This window comes from Artemia sp. Qi Xiang Cuo, chromosome 13 (assembly GCF_049724085.1).
Source record: "Artemia sp. Qi Xiang Cuo chromosome 13, ASM4972408v1, whole genome shotgun sequence".
Lineage (NCBI taxonomy): Eukaryota > Metazoa > Arthropoda > Branchiopoda > Anostraca > Artemiidae > Artemia > Artemia sp. Qi Xiang Cuo.
This window is the reverse complement of record NC_142806.1, coordinates 6,052,373-6,075,325: the sequence shown is the minus strand read 5'-3', so window position 1 is coordinate 6,075,325 and position 22,953 is coordinate 6,052,373. Positions and strand designations below refer to the sequence as shown.

At 36.2% G+C, this 22,953-nt stretch overlaps 1 protein-coding gene across 1 annotated transcript in view; it reads right to left on the bottom strand.

Moving 5' to 3' along the window:
• Positions 1-22,953, bottom strand: part of LOC148944882 (lipase member I-like) — a 138,344-nt gene that overhangs the window by 71,789 nt on the left and 43,602 nt on the right. Inside the window, exons 3-4 of the mRNA XM_089098631.1 lie at positions 20,756-20,907; positions 7,129-7,377 (exon numbers count right to left, since the gene is read on the bottom strand). Coding sequence (XP_088954757.1) covers positions 7,129-7,377; positions 20,756-20,907 — 401 coding nt within the window. The remainder of the gene's footprint in view (positions 1-7,128; positions 7,378-20,755; positions 20,908-22,953) is intronic.

Sequence of the window (22,953 nt, the reverse complement as noted above, 5' to 3'; positions counted from 1 at the left end):
TAGGTGAATTGTGCTCGACAGCACAGGTGTTCCAAATTCCAGGAAACTCATAGCATTTGGATCGAACAACACTAACAAATACTATTTCTGGACACCATGATATTCGCCTCGAGCATGTACATGTCCAAAACAACAACAAATACTATTTCTGAATCATAACATTCGCTGAGAGCATGGACTTACAACAACAACAATGACCTTGACAATTGCCTCGGAAACAACAACAACATCGACCTTGACATTCGCTGAGAGCGTGCACTTACAACAACAACAACATCGACCTTGGAAAAAGAGGTCATTGACCCCATTAACCACGTGTTCTCCCTAATGACTCTATGCCCATATATGGTGTGGGGTCACGATCAATAGGGGCCATTCTACTGCCCAGAAGTTGTAGTTTCTTGGCAGTCTAGATTTTCAACTCGGTATTATTTGACTAGAAGTATCAGTTAACCTAGTATTAAAAAAGCATTTATCTCTGATTAAAAATTTAAAATTCCCCTAAGTCCCCCTAACAAATAAAAAAAAAACTAAGACCGTTTTGATGCCTGTTTTAAGAAAATGTCAATGATTACACATTCACCAACATTAAGAGGAGCATCTTACTATTTTATCTAAAATCAAAATCATCAATATAGCAGCAATAATTCTAAAGTAAATTTTGGACAGGAAATCAAACTGGTTAGAAATCAAATTTTCAACTCCAATCTAAAATTAAAGTGAGCCTACCATCCCCTCACAATAAAAACTTTTTTTTTTAACTGAGTGAAGTGCGACATTCAAAGCCAAATTCGACTGCTGTTGAAAACTTACTTTATGGTGTTTTCACACTACATCGTAGAACCCTTCACACTACCATAACTTTACGTTAAGTTAAGAAATCCGACGCAAGTAAATTTTGTCCGCCAGTGCCAAGTAACCTCAAGTTGGACATAGAAATTCCACTTTACTTAAGTCTATGTTACGGACTAGTGACTGAAACCCAGTAGCCAAATGTTGAAATGTTATAGCTTCTTGTACTTCTGTTGAAAATGAATTTAGCATCATTATTTGCAAGCTTATCTTTCAAAATTTCCATATGCTCTTTCCTACTAAACCGAGTAAAGTTGAAGACCTTTCAACTTCTCTTGCAAAAGATTTTGCTATCCAGAAGCATTTGTTTTACTTCACTCGGTAAAAATTGGTCGGACCCGGCCTTTCCTTTAGCTTGAAAGCCTTTCACGTGGTCTTTTTATCACAAGCCATTCCTTTACAATACCCATGGGATCATCATCAGAGATTAAATCTCGAATCAACATTTTTTATTTTGAATAGTTGGCTTGAGATGATTGCTGTGATTTTAGTTCATGATCGTAATGGTTTTACTGAATTTTGCGTTGGCTTAGTGTGAAGAGACTTGTTTCAACGTGAAGGGTTAGGTATACTTGGTACTACCTATGTTACGGACAAAATGTGATCTGTAATGTCATGTTGTAACGCTTAAACTTAGTTGTGCTGGTGGAGCTCTACGGCGGAGTGTAAAAGAATCAGTATACTTAACTTAACCACTTACCATAGAAAACTGTGTGCGTAGTACAAAAGTCATTCTAAGGTATATTACTAAGAACGATACGGTAAATTTGCCAAATGTTCGATTAGTTTATTAACTGCTAGGCAAACACAACATCCGGTGTGCCATTGAACACTCTTTCACTATATATAATAACTGCTACCGTAGCGCACAAACGTGACGACGTAAACTCCTGAAGTTTGTGACGGTTAACTCCATTTGAAACCTTTAAAAGGTTACAAACTACATTATGTGGCTCATGGTTACTTGCATAGTAGGATCAACGTGAAAACATACTCTTCGACTCGAAGATCAATACTCACTTGATATTTGACAGTCATCTATTCAAATTAAATATTTTTTACGATTATGTGTGTTAAACTTCTTTATTTACCTGCAAAAATCTCATCTCGTATCTTTTTTGCTTTTTGCTAAATTGGCTATTGCCAATTCATTGTTTGTGCGTTTGTATTTTGTCGAATTAAACCAACTCGTTATTTAGCTTATTGTCAGGAAATTTTGTCAAACAAGCAATTTGTGATTTGGCTTATTCACTCTTTAATCCTACTTGTGGGCTATTGATAAAGTTCAAAAATAAAGATATTCAGAAGTTAAACTGAGGAGTTTATCGTTGTTAATCATAGTAAATCCATGTTCTTGGAATAGATGACTTCAAAATATAATCTTAGCATTTCACTATGCATCAAAATTTAAGTTTGTTTCTTGGTTCTACTGCAAAAACAGACACGATCGTGTATCACTTTAAGGGCTTCTAATGGAATTTGCGAAGGTAGCAATTATTATATTTAGAGAAAGCATTGGATAGTGAGTGAGTCGTAGGCTAATCTGTCAGCTTAGGAATTTATCAAACATTCGCCAAATTGATCGGTGCATGAATTTATTGGTCTAGAAATAATTATAAATTTTTTATTATTTTTCCGTGGAGGTGGAGCCAGATTTCTTGGCGTTATTTAGAAAAACGACCAGAAGTTAAATAAAAAAATCCAGTTTTTGTAAAAATCAAGCTTTTTGTAAGAGTACTAAAAAACTTTAGCGTAAAGAGTGAGGCGTTGAGAAGGAGCAACCCCTTCAGATTCGTAATAATTTCTGTTCGTTTTAAATCCTAATGTTGCTCCTTACTTTCAGTTGAAAAAACTTGATTTTTTTATTTAATCAAACAGTTCGTGGTAACGAACTGTAAGTAAGGAGCGACCCGGCTCAATGGTAACCGAAACTCTAAAAAACGGAATTTTGATACCAATAGATACATCAAAAGAATCAGATTTAATTCTGATTTCAAATATATAAGTTTCATCAAGTTAAATTTTACCTATCAAAAGTTACGCGCCTGAGAAAATTTGGCTGATTTTCGAAAAAAGGGGGAAAGACCCCCTAAAAGTTATAGAACCTTAATGAAAATCACACCATCTAATTCAGCGTATCTGAGAATCCTACTGAAGAGGTTTCAAGCTCCTATCTACAAAAATGTGGAATTTTCCATTTTTTGCCAGAAGAAAGATCACGGATGCGTGTTTATTTGTTTTTTTTGTTTTTTTTTTCCAGGGGTGATCGTATCGACCTAGTGGTCCTAGAATATCGTAGGAGGGTTCATTGGAACGGAAATTAAAATTTCTAGTGCCATTTTTAAGTGACCAAAAAAATGGAGGGCAACTAGGCACCCACCCACGCTCATTTTTCTTCCCAAAGTCTCTCGATCAAAATTTTGAGATAGCCATTTTGTTCAGCATGTTCGAAAATATAATAACTATGTCTTTTAGGATGACTTAATCCCTCGAAGCCCCCTGGGGGTGGGCTTAATGTTATTAAATTTACCAAATTTTAAAATATTGTTTTGGTTTTGGGTATTTTTACTGACTTTTTCTGGGGTAATTTTTTCGGGTTGTGGGGATTAGGGGTGGTTCGGGGGTTATATGGGAGGATCTTTTCATGAAGGAAGTTTTCATGGGGGAAGGGACATTGCTATGAAGGGGGCGCCGGATTTCCCATCATTATTTTAAAAAAAAATCAGAAATTAAATATAAAAAAAACAAGTTTTTCAACTGAAAGTAAGGAGCAACATCAAAACTTACAACGAACAAAAAAAATATTAGCTATATGATTGGGTTCACCTTCTAGTCAATACCTCGCTCTTTAAGCCAAAGATTTTTTAGTACTTTCATAAGAGCTATTTATTCCAATTATCGTCCTTTGGGATTAAGGGTCATTTTTCAAGAATTGGAACACAATTCGAACTTTCGCTTAAAGAGCAAGGTATTGACTAGGGGGCGAACCTCATAATATACGTAATAAAAATCTATGAATATAGAAGTTCGTTACGTAAGTTAATTCATAAGTTCCGTATATTTATTACTAATAAAAACGTTCGTAAATAAAATTCAACAAGTTTTAAGAAAGTCATTTAACCAAATAAAAGTAAAATTAATATGCAAATTTCGTTTTAATTATTCATGTACGGTGAGCCAAAATCAAAACCTGCATTAATTAAAAAACGTTCACAAATGAAATAAAAAAAAACAATCATTTTTTAACTGAAAGTAAGGAACGACGTTAAAACTTAAAACGAACAGAAATTATTCCGTATATGAAAGGGGCTGTCCCCTCCTCAACGCCTCGCTCTTTACGCTAAAGTTTGACTTTCTCACAACTCAATTTTTTTAAACAATAAAATTTTGTTTTAATTGCAAATTTTTTAAATTAACTTTAACGAAATTCACACCATCAGATTCAGCTTATCAAAGAACATTATTAAAGAAGCTTCAAACTCCTATCTACAAAAATGTGGAGTTTTGAATTTTTAATTAACTTTAACGAAAATTACACCATCACATTCAGCTTATCAGAGAACCATATCAAAGAAGTTTCACGCTACCTATCTGCAAAAAGGTGGAAATTTGCATTTTTTGCTCGAAGAAAGATCACGATGCGTGTTTTTTTTTCAGGGGTGATCGTTTCAACCCAGTGGTTATAGAATATTGTGAGAGGGATCATCCAAACGGAAATTAAAAGTTCTAGTGCCCTTTTTAAGAGACCAAAAAACTGGAGGGCAGCTAGACCCATTTCCACGCTCATTTTTTTTTTTTACCAAAGTCACTTGATTGAAATTTTGAGATATCTATTTGGTTAAGTCTGCACGAGAAATTTAAAAACTATGTCTCTAAGGATGACTTAGTCCCCCACAGTCCCAAGGGGAACGGTTGCAAGTTTCGAACTTTGCCCATTCTTTACATATAGTATAGGTTATTGCGAAGTATACAGATATTTTCAGGGTTTTTTTTCTGGTAGGGGGGGGCTGGGGGAGTTGTTTTACGCGGGAGGATCTTTCCATAGAGGAATTTGTCATTGGGAAGGGAAATTTTCATGAAGGGGGTGCCGGAATTCCCAGCATTATTTAAAAAACAATCAGAAATTAAATAAAAAAAAAAAATGTTTCTTCAACTGAAAGTAAGGAAGAACATGAAAAGCTTTACTAACAGAAATTATTACATATATTAGAGGGTTCGCCCTGTCGTCAATACCTCGTTCTTTACACTAAAGTTTTTCTTAGTACTTTCAAAAGAGCTATTTATTCTAATTAAACGGCCTTTGTGATTTTCAACCAGTTCGTGGTAACGAACTGTAAGTAATGAGCGACCCGGCTCAATGGTAACCGAAATTCTAAAATATCGAGTTTTGGTACCAATATACACATCAAAAGAATCAGATTCTAATTCTGATTTTGAAAATATCAGTTTAATCAAGTTTAATTTTACTCATCAAAAATTATGTCCCTGAGAAAATTTGGCTGATTTATGAAAAAAGGGGGGAAGACCCCCTAAAATCTATAGAACCTTAATGAAATGCACACCATCATATTCAGCGTATCAAAGAACCCTACTGAAGAGGTTTCAAGCTCCCATCTACAAAAATGTGGAATTTCGCATTTTTTGCCAGAAGAAAGATCATGGGTGCGTGTTTGTTTGTCGTTTTTTTTTCTTTTCCCCAGGGATAATCGAATCGACCCAGTGATCCGAGAATATCATAAGAGGACTCATTGAAACGGAAGTTAAATGTTATAGTGCCCTTTTTAATTGACCAAAAAAAATTGGAGGGCAAATATGCCCCCTCCCACGTTCATTTTTTTCTCAAAGTCACCCAATTTAAATTTTGAGATAGCCATTTTGTTCAGCATAGTCGAAAATCTAATAAATATGTCTTTTAGGATGACTCAATCCCCCACAGTTCCCAGGGGAAGGGCTGCAAGTTATGAACTTTGCCCATTGTTTACATATTGTATTGGTTATTGGGAAGTATACAGACATTTTCAGGAAGAATTTTTTTTCTGGTGGGGGGGGGGGCTGGAGGAGGGGGTTACTCGAGAGAATCTTTCTGTGGAGGATCTTTCTTTGGGGTAAGGGACATTTCTATGAAGGGGGCGCCGTATTTCCAAGCATTATTTAACGATCAGAAATTAAATAAAAAAAAACAAGGTTTTTCACCTGAAAGTAAAGAGCAACATTAGAACTTAAAATGAACAGAAATTATTACGTATATGAGGGGGTTCTCCCCCAAGTCAATACCTCGCTCTTTATGCTACAGTTTTTTTTAGTGCTTTCAAAAGAGCTATCTATTCTAATTAAACGGCCTTTGTGATTCAGGGGTTTGTGAATTAAAAAATGTTTTAACTTTTAACGTAAAGAAGGTGGTATTCACTAAGGGGAGAACCCCATCATATACTTAATATCATATACGTAATAAAAAAAAATAATAAAAAAAACAAGCGATACGGCTCAATAGTAATCTAAACTTTTAAAAACAAAATTTTGATGTCAATAAATGTATCAAAAGAATGGACTTGTAATGCTGATTCTAAATATATGAATTTTATTAAGTTTAGTATTACTCATCAAAGGCTACGAGACTGAGAAAATTTACATGATTTTTTAAAGAGGGAGGAAACATCCCCTAAAAGTGAAAAAAATTTAATAAAAATCACACCGTCAGATTCAGCGTATCAGAAAACCCTATAACAGAGGTTTCAAGCTCATATCTGCAAAAATCTGCAACTTTGTACTTTTTGCCAGAAGAAAAATATACGAATATAGAAGTTCGTTACGTAAGTTAATTCGTAAATTACGTCAGAACCAAATTTAGAGACAGTCATTTAGCAAAAGAAAAGTAAAATTTTTATGCAAATTTTGATTACTTATTCAATGACGGCGAGCCAAAATAAAAGCTGCATTAACTAAAAAATGATCAGAAATTAAATAAAAAAAACAAGTTTCTTAAACTGAAAGTAAGGAGCGACATTAAAACTTAAAACGAACAGAAATTATTTCGTATATGAAAGGGGCTGTCCCCTCCTCAACGCCTCGCTCTTTACGCTAAAGTTTGACTCTGTCTCACAACTTTATTTTTTAAAACAATAAAAAACTTGAGCGTAAAGAACGAGGCGTTGAGGAGGGGACAGCCCCTTCCATATACGGAATAATTTCTGTTCGTTTTAAGTTTTAATGTCGCTCCTTACTTTCAGTTTAAAAAACTTGTTTTTTTATTTAATTATTACAAGAGATTAGTATTACCTGTGATCCGACTGATTTGACCAGCCTTCAAGTTATCAGCAATAAATCCAGCAACATGGGCTCCAAGGCTGAAGCCAATGAAGTGAAAATTATTTAAGGAAGATCCTTGCTCCACCAGCATATCAATAAATGAGGCCGTGTACATTCCAACATCTCTGCTATACATAACAGCGGAGTGGTACAAAGGGGATTTGGCAAGCCTCTTCCAGTTAACAGATATCACATTATAATCTCCTAGTATCAAATAGGCTGAAAGAATTAAAATAAATTCAGTAAACTGAAAAGCATTAATATGAGAAAGAAATCAGAAAAGAGCATTGTTATCCAGCAGCGTAGGCTTTAAGGCTGAAGCCAATGAAGTAAAAATTATTTAAGGAAGATCCTTGCTCCACCAGCATATCAATAAATGAGGCTGTGTACATTCGAACATCTCTACTATACATAACAGCGGAGTGGTACAAAGAACATTTGGCAAGAATCTTTCAGTTAACAGATTTCACATTATAATCTCCTAATATCAAATAGGCTGAAAGAAATAAAATAAGTTCAGTAAACCGAAAAGTATTAACATGAGAAAGAAATCGGAAAAGAGCATTGTTATCCAGCAGCGTAGGCTTTAAGGCTGAATTCAATGAAGTAAAAAATATTTAAGGAAGATCCTTGCTCCACCAGCATATCAATAAATGAGGCTGTGTACATTCCAATATCTCTGCTATATATAACAGCTGAGTCGTACAAAGAAGATTTGGCAAGCCTCTTTCAGTTAACAGATATCACATTATAATCTCCTAGTATCAAATAAGCTGAAAGAAATAAAATAAGTTCAGTAAACCGAAAAGTATTAACATGAGAAAGAAATCAGAAAAGAGCATTGCTATCCACCAGCATAGGCTCCAAGGCTGACGCTAATGAAGTGAAAATTATTTAAGGAAGATCCTTGCTCCACCAGCATATCAATAAATGAGGCTGTGTACATTCCAATATCTCTGCTATAAATAACAGCGGAGTGGTACAAAGGGGATATGGCAAGCCTCTTCTAGTTAACAGATATAACATTATAATCTCCTAGTATCAAATAGGCTGAAAGAAATAAAACAAATTCAGTAAACCGAAAGTATTAACATGAGAAAGAAATCAACAACGAGCATTGTTATCCAGCAGCGTAGGCTTCAAGGCTGAAGCCAATGAAGTAAAAATTATTTAAGGAAGATCCTTGCTCCACCAGCATATCAATAAAAGAGGTTGTGTACATTCCAATATCTCTGTTATACATAACAGCGGAGTGGTACAAAGAAGATTTGGCAAGCCTCTTTCAGTTAACAGATATCACATTATAATCTCCTAGTATCAAATAGGCTGAAAGAAATAAAATAAGTTCAGTAAACCGAAAAGTATTAACATGAGAAAGAAATCAGAAAAGAGCAATGTTATCCAGCAGCGTAGCCTCCAAGGCTGACGCTAATGAAGTGAAAATTATTTAAGGAAGATCCTTGCTCCACCAGCATATCAATAAATAAGGCTGTTTACATTCCAATATCTCTGCTATACATAACAGCGGAGTGGTACAAAGAAGATTTGGCAAGCCTCTTCCAGTTAACAGATATCACATTATAATCTCCTAGTATCAAATAGGCTGAAAGAAATAACATAAGTTCAGTAAACCGAAAAGTATTAACATGAGAAAGAAATCAGAAAAGAGCATTGTTATCCAGCAGCGTAGGCTCCAAGGCTGACGCTAATGAATTGAAAATTATTTAATGAAGATCCTTGCTCCACCAGCATATCAATAAATGAGGCTGTGTAATTCGAACATCTCTGCTATACATAACAGCGGAGTGGTACAAAGAAGATTTGGCAAGCCTCTTTCAGTTAACAGATATCACATTTTAATCTCCTAGTATCAAATAAGCTGAAAGAAACAAAATAAATTCCGTAAACCGAAAAGTATTAACATGAGAAAGAAATCAGAAAAGAGCATTGTTATCTAGAAGTGTAGGCTCCAAGGCTGACGCTAATGAAGTGAAAATTATTTAAGAAAGATCCTTGCTCCACCAGCATATCGATAAATAAGTCTGTGTACATTCCAATATCTCTGCTATACATAACAGTGGAGGGGTGCAAAGGGGATTGGGCAAGCCTCTTCCAGTTAACAGATATCACATTATAATCTCCTAGTATCAAATAGGCTGAAAGAAATAAAATAAATTCAGTAAACCGAAGAGTACATGAGAAAGAAATCAGTAAAGAGCATTGTTATCCAGCAGCATAGGCTCCAAGGCTGACGCCAATGAAGTGAAAATTATTTAAGGAAAATCCTTGCTCCACCAGCATATCAATAAATGAGGCTGTGTACATTCCAATATCTTTGCTATACATAACAGCGGAGTGGTACAAAGGAGATTTGGCAAGCCTCTTTCAGTTTAAAGATATCACATTATAATCTCCTAGTATCAAATAGGCTGAAAGAAAAAAAAACATTAATTCAGTAAACTGAAAAGCATTAACATGAGAAAAAATTAGAAAAGAGCATCCTTATCCTGCAGCTTAGGCTCCAACACTGAAGCCAAAAAAAGGGAAATTATTTGATCAAGATCATTGTTTTACTAGCATATCTTTAAAAGAGGCTCTGTACTATGAAAAAGCAATTTAGATGACTCAGATCAGTCCTCAGGATGCATCTATATAGGATCCCTAAAATATTTCTGCTGAGTAGCTCACAAAATAAAAAGATTAAAGCAGGTCTACCACATTAAGCTGACATGCCATTACATTGAACTTATAAAAATCGCTAGAACTCGATACATGACTAAAGTAGAAGTTTAAATGACGGCTGGACGAAAGAGGAGTGTTACCAAGTTCTAGACCTCAAGATAACCGCCATTAATGAGTAGCGGTACAAGGAGTTGGTAACTCACTACGTCACTTGCTGATAGAAAGTGCGAATTAAAGCAATTTCAACAGTGCCCCTGCTAGATCTGAGAGCCAATTCGTAGTTCGTGGGATGGAGCAGGAGTGTAATCAATGGAATTGCCTCAAGTAGTTTGACGGTGATGTTAACAGCAATGTAAGAAGTTGATAATTGATTTTTCCACTTCTTGATACCCAGTGCAAAGTATTACGCTTTCAACTGTGATCATTCTGAAATCTTCATCATTTTCAAAGTAACAGAGGAGGAGTTTACCAATGTATATGGCAACACTCAGCTTAGTGGTGATGCTAAAAGTATCATAAGTATTAGATAACAAACTTTATAGCCTCTTGAGACCCAGTGCAAAGTAGCACATTTTCAAAAGAGCTCATGCCAATTCTGAAAGCTCTCGGCAGTCAGGGATATGATCCACCTTTAGATCCATAATGCCTAGAATATTATTAATGTCGATATTATTATTACCTGGTATTATTATTAATACCAGATATTAATACCGATATTATTATTAATACCTGGTCAGGGTGGATAGTGGAAATTAAAATTGGGCACTGAAACAAAAAAAAATATCCGAACACATTGTAATTGTTAACTTCCTAAGAGGCAAATATTGAAACAGAAGAAGCGATTATTTTCCTGTGTCTGGAGAAACTACTGGAAAGATCTACGTTGCAGGACATCCAAGTCAGCCGACATTTAATAAGAAGGGTAAATTCACGCCATCATCCAGATATTACCCTCGATTCTATTTTTAGCTAATGGACACCGTTACCAGTCTCACAGTCTCCCGTCTCAGTTTTTCTTGGTTTTCCTGAGTCCCTTTTTCAGAGTTTTCTCGTCTTTTTTACTTTTTCTATTATAAAAGTCCCTCAAATAATACAGCCTGAATTCAATCTCCACAGGATTTCGCCCGGATAACTCCTGTGCTATGGCTATTTGCATTTTAATTTTAGGTACTATTATCTGTAGGTCATCAAATTTATCCTTCCAGATTTCAATTAGTGAGAACGTTTCTTTATTTGACCATTTCTGAGATATTTTAGAGGCTTGTTTGCCTTTCTTGGTAAACCCCATTACATCGCTTATTTTTAAATATAATACTTTATAAAGCTCACAGAAAACGGAACAACCCGTCTTCACTTTCAATTTTTTACTTGACTTCATATTTTGGCATGCTGGCCCTTTTCAGTCCCTTTTTCTGCATTTTCTCGTCTTTTTTGCTTGTTCTATTATAGAGGTCCCTCAAATGCTCAAGCCTGAATTCAATCTCCACAGGATTCGCCCAGATAGATCCTCTGCTATGTTATATGAGTTTGAACTTTGGGTCATGTTCTCTGATGTCATCAAATTTGTCCATCCGGATTTCAACTATTGAGAAAGTCTCTTCCTTTGGCCATTTCTGAGAGGTTTTAGAGGATTCTTTACCTTTCTTGGTTGACCCCATGGCTTCTTTTTCAAATGTATTGCTTTATAAAGCTCCCCAGAAAAACAGAACAACCCGTCTCCACTTCCATTTTTTTACTTCACTTACTCTTTGGCATGCCGGCCCATTTATTGGCGTCTTTTGTGCCGTAAACGGACAACCTTCACGGCAGTAGCAGTCTATGCTATCCAGATTGCCGGTTTTTATCCCAGTTTTCCAGAACACGCCAAATTTAGGCTCAATTTCACTTCTTCAATAGCATATTATCTTTGTTTCTCTGTGAATTCCAAAATAAATTTGTTTCAGGTAGGTTTCCCTAGTTTGTTGCATCCATGCAGAATGCATTTATTACGCTTATGACTTTTCCTTAGCAATTTACCTGCAATGTCTCTCCTTTCAGAATTCACAAAACGTGAAGTAGAATCAGAAAGAAATAGGTTATAAACTCAAAGGAATCTCCCAAATTGTTTAATACCTTATATTTTGTGCATGGTTAAATGGTAGCAGTAGTCATCAAAAAATAGAATATTAGAGCATGACCTGATTATTTAGAACTTTTTCCAATCACCATTTTTCACTATGAATAGAAATAAAAATGTTTTCAAAAGGTAAAGTTTAAAAGGTAAATAAAAAATTAACGAACAAATTGTAACAAAATGTAGCTGAGGAGAAACCCGTGCTAATAGTAAAAGAAACACTCAAAGAGGAGTTATTCTTTAGATCACAATAAATGCATCAAAAGAATGGGTTTTTTATGTTGATTTTAAATATTCTCAGTATGACCTCACCCAGGCCACTCAGCACGTTCCCAGGTGATGGATAGGAAAATATTTTGCAGAAATAAAGGGTATCTCCAGGTAGGGAGGCACAGACCAAGGGGACACCCAGTCTCTGGGGGGTCTATAAATAAAGCTGGAACACACACGTCTGGGGGCAATCAATTTAGACGGTAGAGATAGAAAGCCCCTCTAATGTGCACTGGGAAGAACCCATCGGCATACGAATATGTCCAGCCAGTCACAAATCTTCTCCCAGCTATGGAATAAGTTGTTGGTGGTGTAGGTCACCAGAAGGGCGCATTATCAGGATTAGCTAGGGATGGAGAGGAGTGGCTTACCGCTGTCCTGAAATTAGCAAAGACACCTCCTTTCTTCTTAAAATAAAATGATGAAATTCAAAAGATCAAGAAAAAGAACTAGTGCTACTGCGTCCGGGGCAACCGATGAAAGCCATGAGATGCTAACTACCGCGTTCAGGGTAACCGACGAAAACCATAAGAAGATATCGTGTCTGGAGCAACGGACGATTTGACGACCGAGAATCTCGCACATGGAGATCTTTTAACAACGTTGACAACTCTGACCCTGGAGGCCATGTTATCCCCGAAATCGATTTTACCTATTAGAACCCTGAACGTTAGAACGCTTGCATTACAAAGCAAAATATGTTTAATTCTCCATGAACTAGACCGATATAAATGTGATGTCGTGGGACTCTCAGAAACACACCTACCTACCACTGGCGATGAAATGATCGGCAATGCTAGGCTGATAGTGTCTGGAAGAACCGATGGTGTCCATTACCAAGGTGTTGGCTTTTTGATGTCTACTAGAGCACGAAGGGCCGTGATTTCCGCAACCCCTGTGTCAGAACGGCTGACTATGATACGAAATAAAGGATCACCTATCAACATCACGATCATCCAAGTCTACGCTCCAGACTGCAGTAAGCCAGATGTAGAGTCTGAAAATTTCTACCTTCAACTGGAAAGCCTTGTGGATGCAGATCTGAAAAAAAAACCTTGTCTGACTTCAATGCTATTGTTGGAACTGCTCTTGCTGGAAATGACGATTTCAAGAGTAAATTTGGCCTCGAACGAATTAACAAGAGGGGAGAACGCCTTATTGAGTTTAACCTAGATAACGGTATGACCATTGCTAACACGCTCTTCCAGACAGAGAACACCGAAAGATGACATGGACCTCGCAGATGGGAAACCCGTAGTCTTATCGACTATGTGCTCGTCAGTAGTTGGTGGAAATCGCCTTTGCTAGATACTCTTACCCTTGCCGGTGACCATTACCCGGTCATATCAGCATTTAAGATACGCCTTAAATTGCCCGCAAATCAAAAAAAGAGACCCACCCGTTTCAAAACCCATGTCCTCCAGTACCCTCAAATCTGCCGTACCTACATCTTGGGACTGTCTGCCCAAATATAGATCTTTTCTCAAATACCCCTTTAACTCTACCTAAACAGGATATTGATAAACTGGTAACCGACTCCTCTACAGTCATCAGCGACGTCACTATTTCTGTCTTAGGAACGAAATGGGACAATAGAAAGCCTTGCATAACCGATGAAATTATTTTATTATTTCTTTAGAAGCGCAAACACAATAACAAGTCAGACAGAGAGAGCAGGGACAAATATAAGCAATTGAAGCGTGCTGTAGAAAAAGCCACCCGTAGAGCTCATCGTGCTTAAATAAAAGACAGATGTGAGCAGTGTGAGTATTATTTCAAGAAAACTCACAATGTATGTACAAGAGAGTTCGGGAGCTAGCAAGCAAGAAATGTCTGAATTTCTACACACTGCAAAAAAAAAACGGCTCCCATATACAAAGCACAGAAGGCATCCACCGGAGATGGATGGAGTATTTCAAAGAAAATCTTAATCCTAATATCCGTCCAAACCCTGCTGTCCTTGAACTCTTCCCTGTTGCAGTCTCAGACCCCAGCCCACCTCCCCTCCGCTCTGAAGTTGAAGACGCCATTCGAGCGCTGAAGACAAATAAGAGCCTTTGACCAGACGAAAAACAAGCAGAACTGCTGAAAGTCCATTGTGAACCACTTATAGATCTTTTCTACAGGATCGTATCCGCCGCCTGGCAAGAAGAATACTTTCTGACTTCGGGCGCGAGGCCACAATATTCCACTACATAAGAAGGGGTCAAAGGCAATATGTGATAATTACCGAACACAATTCAAGATTATCTAAGTGCTTTCCAGTAAAAAAGTAGGTTTGATCGGAAATGGTGTATGCTTCTGGTAATGCGACCCCCTCTACCTTCTTGTCCAAGGCTCTTGTCAAATAAGTTTCAAGAAGATTAGAACACTTTGAGGAAGCATTGGAGAAGAAACGTACGCCTCTAAATCATCAGGCTTGTGTCCCATTAGTCAAAGGTACCTGATCTGTAAGTTTCGAGCTGATAAGAAAAAAACTGCCTAACTCTTTGTTGGGAGTGGTATTGAAGGCGCCACAAACCCACTTTGTGTTTCTCGTCTTGCAGGATAAAAGCCATTGCATAGTTCCAGGTCAAACAAGGTTAAAATGCTTAAACTCAGCTCAAGTTCAGTGGTGAGGGCGTCAGAAGGACCACTCACCTCCTTTGGTTTTACTCTCACACAGATTGAAAATCATTGTGTGATTTCAGCTGAAACAAAGTGCAACATGGGCAGCCTGCTGGTACAAGTTTGAAGGTGGGAGGAGGAAAGTGATGTCAGAGTAACCCTGGGACCATTTTTGTCTTCTAATTATATATATTTTATATTCTTGTTTGATTCTACTTCAAACAAGGCGCAACATCCAGGCACTTTCGCCAAGTTTTGGCGGTGAATTGGAAGTTTGAAGGGGCCAGTGGTCTACTTTGATTTTCCAATGGTAGAGATTTAAAATATTGTCTGATTCCAGTTCAAGCGATGTGAAACATAACCAGCTTCCTGATATCCATTGCTTTGACTTAGCCCATATCAGAATTTCAGGGTAAATCAAGATTTCAATCACCGAAATTTTGCATGTTGGCTTTTGATCACTTAGAAGCCAAGAATAGGTTGGAAGCATAAGGTAGTATTGTTCCAAAAATGCTTCAAGTACCATTTTTTCAAAGATATTACTATGAATTAATAGATAAAACTTAGAATCAACATGAGTTAAAATGAGCATTAGGGCCAGATTCATAATGAACAGAAACTGCTATATTTAAGAATGGGCTTATCGTCCCTTAAAACCCCCAAAAGGCTAGAGGACTTTTTGTGCATTATGAAAACAATCTGTTTTACGAGCCTTGTTTTTTTTTTATTTGTTATACCATCAAACGCAAAGAAAAGTCAAAATATCAATCAAAATGACTGGAAAGAACAAAGCAATACCTTTAGAATAAATACACTTGAAACTTTCGATTTAATTCTGGTATTTGGAAAAGATACATATTTTTTAAATATTTTTATTTTGTAACAAAACCTCCTTTTGAAGTTTCTAAGCAAACATAGGTTATAGCAAAGCTTATGTATAGTGAGGCAATATTTATCTGAAGCAATATTTTGAAATATTTTGCAGCAATATATGAAAGGAATGTAAATCAGTTCGTGATAGCCAGCTGTGAGTAAGGAGCAAATCGTGCTAACAATCATAAAACTACAATTACTAGATGCCGTGATTCAACACACCCAAGCTCATTTCCTTTCTTATTAAGAGAGATTGGAAGTTAGCCAAATTGAAAGCAACAAATGTATTTATTCTAAGATTTTTTTTTCTTCTAAACTGGATCACATTTTGTTTTATATTGTTGCTGATTTTATGTCGACGAAACCACACATTGCAGGAAACATAAACCGTTGTCAGCAAGTCATGCTTAACCAGTTAAGCATGACTTATTATATGAGTTTTAATCTCAATATTCTTTTTTCTTATAAACAAACTTTTTTTTGTGAAAAACTTGTTTAAATTAAAATCTTAAAAACCTTTTGGCTGCTAAAAACAATGTATTTTTTTTTCAGCAACCAATTTGACTAACTCTATATTCAGTTTCAGGTAAGTACATCGTTCGTGCTTAAATACAAGTAAAACTGCAAATTTTCTCCACGAGATGTCCAGTGCTTACGATCATAACTCGTATCTTCATTGTCAACTTTACACTTGTTTTATCAATTTAATCGATATGACAACTTGGTATTCCTATATACGAACTGGCGATGTTAGAAAACTCTCAGATTTGAAATAGTCAGAACATTATGCAACAGGTAAGTGAAACTATCCTACCAAGTAAATCTTTCTCATCGTGCAATAAAAGCGTTTCGATTGAAGTCGTGAGGAGTGTTTTATGTATTTTTGATAAGCCTACCATACTGGGTCTCATGGGTGGGTGATCAGTTCGAAAATTTTTCTTGAAAAAGGGCAAGAAAACTGAGGGAGGGGCTGGTAAAAAAATTTCTACGACTGTTTGTCGTTGATAGTCGGTTTTTCATAATAAAATCAGTTTTCAGCCTTTTACATTTGCGTTTTTTCTGTTTTTCAGTCTGTCGTCGACAGGCTTTGCTGCTAGTGCATACGTATCTGCCTGGTGAGGACTCTGGAACTCCCCATTGTTTAGATTGAGTCTACTTAGTTACTATTTGGAAGCACGATCAGATTTTACGAACAATTACTTCGAATTCCTTTAATGCAGAATCACTGAGTCTTTGTACAATTGGCAAATTCCAGCAATTAGGCATCTCTGTAAATTGTGTCAGGAGCTCCGTCGGCGAATTCCCATTCAGCATGATGAACATCACGCTTGATCATGCTTAATCATAAAAAAAGGAAAACCAAAAACTCTTTTCAAAAGTTTATCAAAAGGTCTTCGGTAATTTAATGGTGCAGAAAGGAATCTTTGGTTCCAACGCCCAAAAACAAGGAAAACTACACAGTTGAGAATAAATTTGATTATATAATGGTTTAAATTATCAAATGTACGTATTTGGGCCCTCCTCTCCCAACTATTCAGGAATAAGGCTAAAATCCCCGAATAGTAAGATTTTGTCGAACAGTCTGAGATGATTTTGTGGGAAGATAATATGCATAACGAATTTTTTCAGTTGCTTGTTTTAAATAAGCTGCAAGCTCACTGGTATTTTGTTTAATTGTTGATAAATAAACCTTTTTAAACCAAACAAACCGTCTGCATTCCACAAAATATTGGGTACTATTCCTAAATTAAGTGTCTTAAATTAAGTATTGTCAGAGCCAACGCTCTAGCATTGCCTATAGTGAAAAGTCATAAGGCTTCAATGTATTATTATCATTTCTCGCCCAGACGCACTTCAAATGAAATGGGTGGTCGACTATACTTTGGAGTGGGACCATTCTATAAGAAATTGAAAGTTCTAGTGCTCTTTTTAAGAATCAAAATTGATGGGAGGGAATCTTGCCTCCCTCCCCCACCTATTCTTTCCAAATGTCTCTAATAAAATTTTAAGATAGCCATTTTGTTCAAAATAGTCCAAAGGTCAAATAAGTATGCCTCCAGATTTAATGTATTTCACCACAGCCCCCAGAGCAAAGGTTGTAAGGTGTTATTAACGTATAAGATAAGAAAAGGTTGAGAAGGATGCTGAAGACAATCAGAACACCCCATGTGCTAACTGATTGTCAAAATGGAATATCAGCAATATATGAGGAACGGCTGAAGGTATTAAGTTGAAACTTTCAGGGTATGTTGGGGGATGTTGAAAAGGGCTTGGAGGGTAACCGGCCCCTCCTTGCCCTTTTAGGTTCCCCCTCTCCTCTGCCCTGATCGTAATTTTTAAATAGTCAATTTGTTCAAACTAATCAAAAGGCCTAATAGCTATATCTCCAGGGATGCGATGCCCCCCACAGCCTTGAGGGTACAATCTCTAAATTGTTTACATGCAGGAATTATCCCTACGAAAAGGGAAATGCTTGTTTCTGGGTATGTCCGAATAGGCTAAGGGCATGAAGGACTCGAATTACTTCACTTGAATAATAGCTGACAAGACGCTACTGGAATCTAAAATACCCTTGACTTTATATTTTAGTACCTATACTCTCGTCTAATATAACTTACTTACTTACTGGCGTACGACCCAGCTGTCCTTATCTCCTTATGTCCTTATCTCCTTGGTACGTTCACGGGTCATCCTCCACAATGATGTTTGGACGTCTACTTCTTTCAAGAGACATAAAAGAATGCTTCCATAGGTACCACGCTATCTCCACGATCAGACATTCCCCTTTTTGTAACGATTAAATAAAAAAAACAAGTTTTTTAAACTGAAAGTAAGGAGCGACATTAAAACTTAAAACGAACAGAAATTATTCCGTATATGAAAGGGGATGTGCCCTCCTCAACGCCTCACTCTTCACGCTAAAGTTTGACTTTCTAACAACTCTTTTTTTTAAACAATAAAAACTTTTGCGTAAAGAGCGAGGCGTTGAGGAGGGCACAGCCCCTTTCATATACGGAATAATTTCTGTTTGTTTTAAGTTTTAATGTCGCTCCTTACTTTCAGTTTAAAAAACTTGTTTTTTTATTTAATTTCTGATCGTTTTTTAGTTAATGCAGCTTTTATTTTGGCTCGCCGGCATTGAATAAGTAAGCAAAATTTGCATAAAAAATTTACTTTTCTTTTGCTAAATGACTGTCTCTAAATTTGGTTCTGACGTAGTTTACAAGTTAACTTACGTAACGAACTTCTATATTCGTATATTTTTCTTCTGGCAAAAAATACATAATTGCAGATTTTTGCAGATATGAGCTTGAAACCTATGTTATAGGGTTTTCTGATAAGCTGAATCTGACGGTGTGATTTTCATTAAAATTTTTCACTTTTAGGGTGAATTTTTTCACTTTTTCACCTCTCCGGAGGCATAGTCATTAGACTTTTTGATTATTTTGAACAAATATCTTCCAAAATGTCGATCAGTGATAGGGAGAGGGCATCTAAAGAGGGTAAGTGTAATAAACTAGGGTAAAATAATAACTTCAAATGCGACTGTGACTACTCGTGACTGTTACTGCAACTGCTCGTGAATGCGACTACTTTTACTTGCGATTACTTTCAGGAATTTCTGGAGAGGATATTGAACAAACTCAAAACACACTGTTTCCACACTGGTCGTCAAAAGGGCAAATTAGCAATATCTCAGGGAAGGCTTAGGGCATTAAGCTGAAACTTTTCTGGCATTTTCATGGGAATGTTCGAAAGTGACCGGATGGCGGCAAGCCTCTCCCTCACTTACCCTCTTTAGATGCCCTCTCCCCAACACTGATCGACATTTTGGAAGATATTTGTTCAAAATAATCAAAAAGTCTAATGACTGTGCCTCCGGAGATACGAAGCCCCCACAGCCTTCGGATTAATAGTTGTAAATTAAATAATTTGTCCATTGTTTACGTAAAGGATTTATCGTTACAAAAAGGGGAATGTCTGATCGTGGAGATAGCGTAATACCTCTGGAAGCATTCTTTTATGTCTCTTGAAAGAAGTAGACGTCCAAACATCATTGTGGAGGATGAACCGTCAACGTACCAAGGAGATGATTCCAACACGACCTATGAGGGCAGCTGGGTCGTGCGCCAGTAAGTAAGTAAGTTATATAAGACGAGAGTATAGGTACTAAAATATAAAGTCAAGGGTATTTAGATTCCAATAGCGTCTTGACGGCTATTATTCAAGTGAAGTAATTCGAGTCTTATCTTATATTAGCAACTGGGGTTTATTTTAGCTTATTGAGACTTTTAATAATTATTTTAGTGATCCATCATATTCAATAATACTGAACCAAGCTCCCCCCCCCCCCCAAAAAAAAAAATTGAGATTTATACGATTTTTCATGCAGTTTATTAGATTTTCAACATAATTTCCCTGTTTTGGCGGTCCAACCCCCCCCCCTCTAAAAAAAAGAAACACTCCCTGTTTTCTGCTGGGATTATTTGGTTTCTGGTTCTTTTTTTAGTGTCAGTGTCAATCAATAAATCAATTCAATCAATCAATTTATCATTCGAATAAAAACATAACACAAACATCACTAACAATAAAGATCCTAGAAGAGAACTTGTTAAGGACCAAAAAAAAAAAAAATCAAAGTGAAACTGAAAAAAAAGATAGAAGAATAAAACATGGATAATTAAAGCAAATTGGTTAACAGTTGAAAGATTAAATTATATTATCAAGTTTTGTTACATTGTTTACGTGCAGAAACTTGTGGCTAGTTCAAAACTGGCGGGTATTTTGTTCCATTGAATAATACATTTGTAAATGGGAGATTGCTGGGCAGCACTAGAAACGCATTTAGGAATTATAAAGGCTCTATTGGATGAACGGAGACAGTGGGCTTCCGGATTATTAATATTATAATAGGTTAGTAGTTGAGGAGGAAGATTATTGCGGAAAGTTCAGTGTCACAATGCCACATTTTGCAATTCTCCTCAGACATTCGAAAAGAATCCCAAATAATTGATACAACTGATAATACAAAGATTTTATAACAAAACTGACCATTTTTCATTTTTATAATCCAGTCTAGACGAACCCCGTCCGTATTGAATCCATGGATCAAAATCTTTGTTTCTCTATTGTGTGAGAATGATGATGCACTTAAAATATCCAAGTTGTCAACAAATAGTTGCTCCTGATCAAATATATTGTCCCTGAAAATAAGGGGATTAATTATTCATGGACGAAATAAAATGAAAAGATAAACTCTTAAGGAAATACATTCATTGTTCATAATCTTAGTTTTCTAGTAAGAATATCACATCAACTTTGAAATTTACTAAACAAAATGAAACAAGTTTTTCTTCAAATGAAAATAAAGAGTGGTGCTATACTTAAAACTCACATTATCCTATCTACTAGGGGCGCTACCACACCCCTGAGCTCACCGTTCTTAACTCTAAAGTGTCAACATATTAAATCACTAATTGTATTATGAGTAAATCAGAAGGTCGGCTTTGGCACAGAGTCAGGTCACTCTCCATCTTGGATGCATTAATGAGTAAGTTCGATTTTACGTTTTTTGTTTCACTGTTTGTGCTTTTTTTTATTCTGGAAATCGTTCTCTTAGGTCTTTATGCTAGGACTGATGAAGTACGTTTAATTTATTTTTAGACCAGAATTTGCATCCACTAATTTTTTTCGTTTTTTACTTAAAAATAGGGATTCTGATCTAGGTTTACAGTTCACTATGTGAATAAATCGTATCTAGAAAGTATTGTAGGCAAGTAAGATAGGAGAAGAATCTATAAATTATCTCTGTAAACAAACTTCATTTTTCTTTTTTATTTTAATTCAGGTGACACGGCCACCGTCACTTTTGTTTATAGCCGCACAACATAGTGCTACAATAGATGCTGCCACAAAAATTATAGAGAGGGTTAGAAAGATAACTTAGGTGTTACATACATTATATCTGGGCAATACTTAAGTTAAAGTCAATAGAATATATAATCTTAATTTTAATCCTATCCTCAATATTTAATTCCATTAATTAACTTTCATGGAACATAAATTTATGATAAAAATTTGTTAAATTTCAAATGGCTAAACTAAAGGATATTAGAGCAATCTTGTTTTGAGAGGAAATCAAACAGTTCGTAGTAACGAACTGTAAGTAAGGAGAATCCCGGCATAATAGTAACCGACACTCTAAAACACGGAGTTTTGATACCAATAGATACATCAAAAGAATCATATTTTTATGCTGATTTCAAATATATAAGTTTCATCAAGTTTAATCTTACCCATCAAAAGTTGCTTGCCTTAAGAAATTTGCCTCATTTTCAAAAAAAGGGGAAAACAACCCCTAAAAGTCACAGAACCTTAATAAAAATCACATCATAAGGTTGAGCGTATCAGAAAACCATGCTATGGAAGTTTCAAGCTCTTATCTGCAAAAATGTGGAATTTTGTATTTTTTTGCCAGAAGAAAGATCACGGATGCGTGTTTATTTGTTTGTTTTGTGTGTTTTTTTCCAGGGATGATCGCATTAATCCAGTAGTCCTAGAATATCGTGAGAGGGTTCATTCGAATGGAAATTAGAAGTTCAAGTGCCCTTTTTAAGTGACCAAAAAAATTGGAGGGCAACTTGGCCCCCTCCCACGCTAATTTTTCTCCCTAAGTCACCCAACCAAAATTTTGAGATACCCATTTTGTTCAGCATAGTAGAAAATATAAAAATATGTCTTTGAGGATAACTTAATGTCCCACAGATCCCAGGGGAAGGGTTGCAAGTTATGAACTTTGCCCATTGTTTACGTATAGCATTGGTTAATGGGAAGTATAGGCTATAGACGATTTCAGGAGGGATTTTTTTCTGGTGGGGGGGGGGGTCGAAAGAGGGTGTTACGGGGGAGGATCTTCCCATGGAGGATGTTTCCTTGGGGGCAGGGACATTTCTATGAAGGGGGTGCATGATTTCCCAGCATTATTTAAAAAACGATCAGAAATTAAATAAAAAAAAAAGTTTTTTCAACTGAAAGTAAGAAGCAACATTAAAAAATAAAATGAACATAACGAATTATGTATATGAGGGGTTTTACTGCTTAGTCAATGCGTCGCTCTTTGTGCTAAAGTTTTTAGTATTTTAAAAATAACTATCTCTTTCAATTAAAAAGGTTTGGTGGGAGAGGGATTTGTCATTTGAATAAAATACGAATTTTGGTATAAAGAGCGAGGTACTGACAAGGGAGGAGAA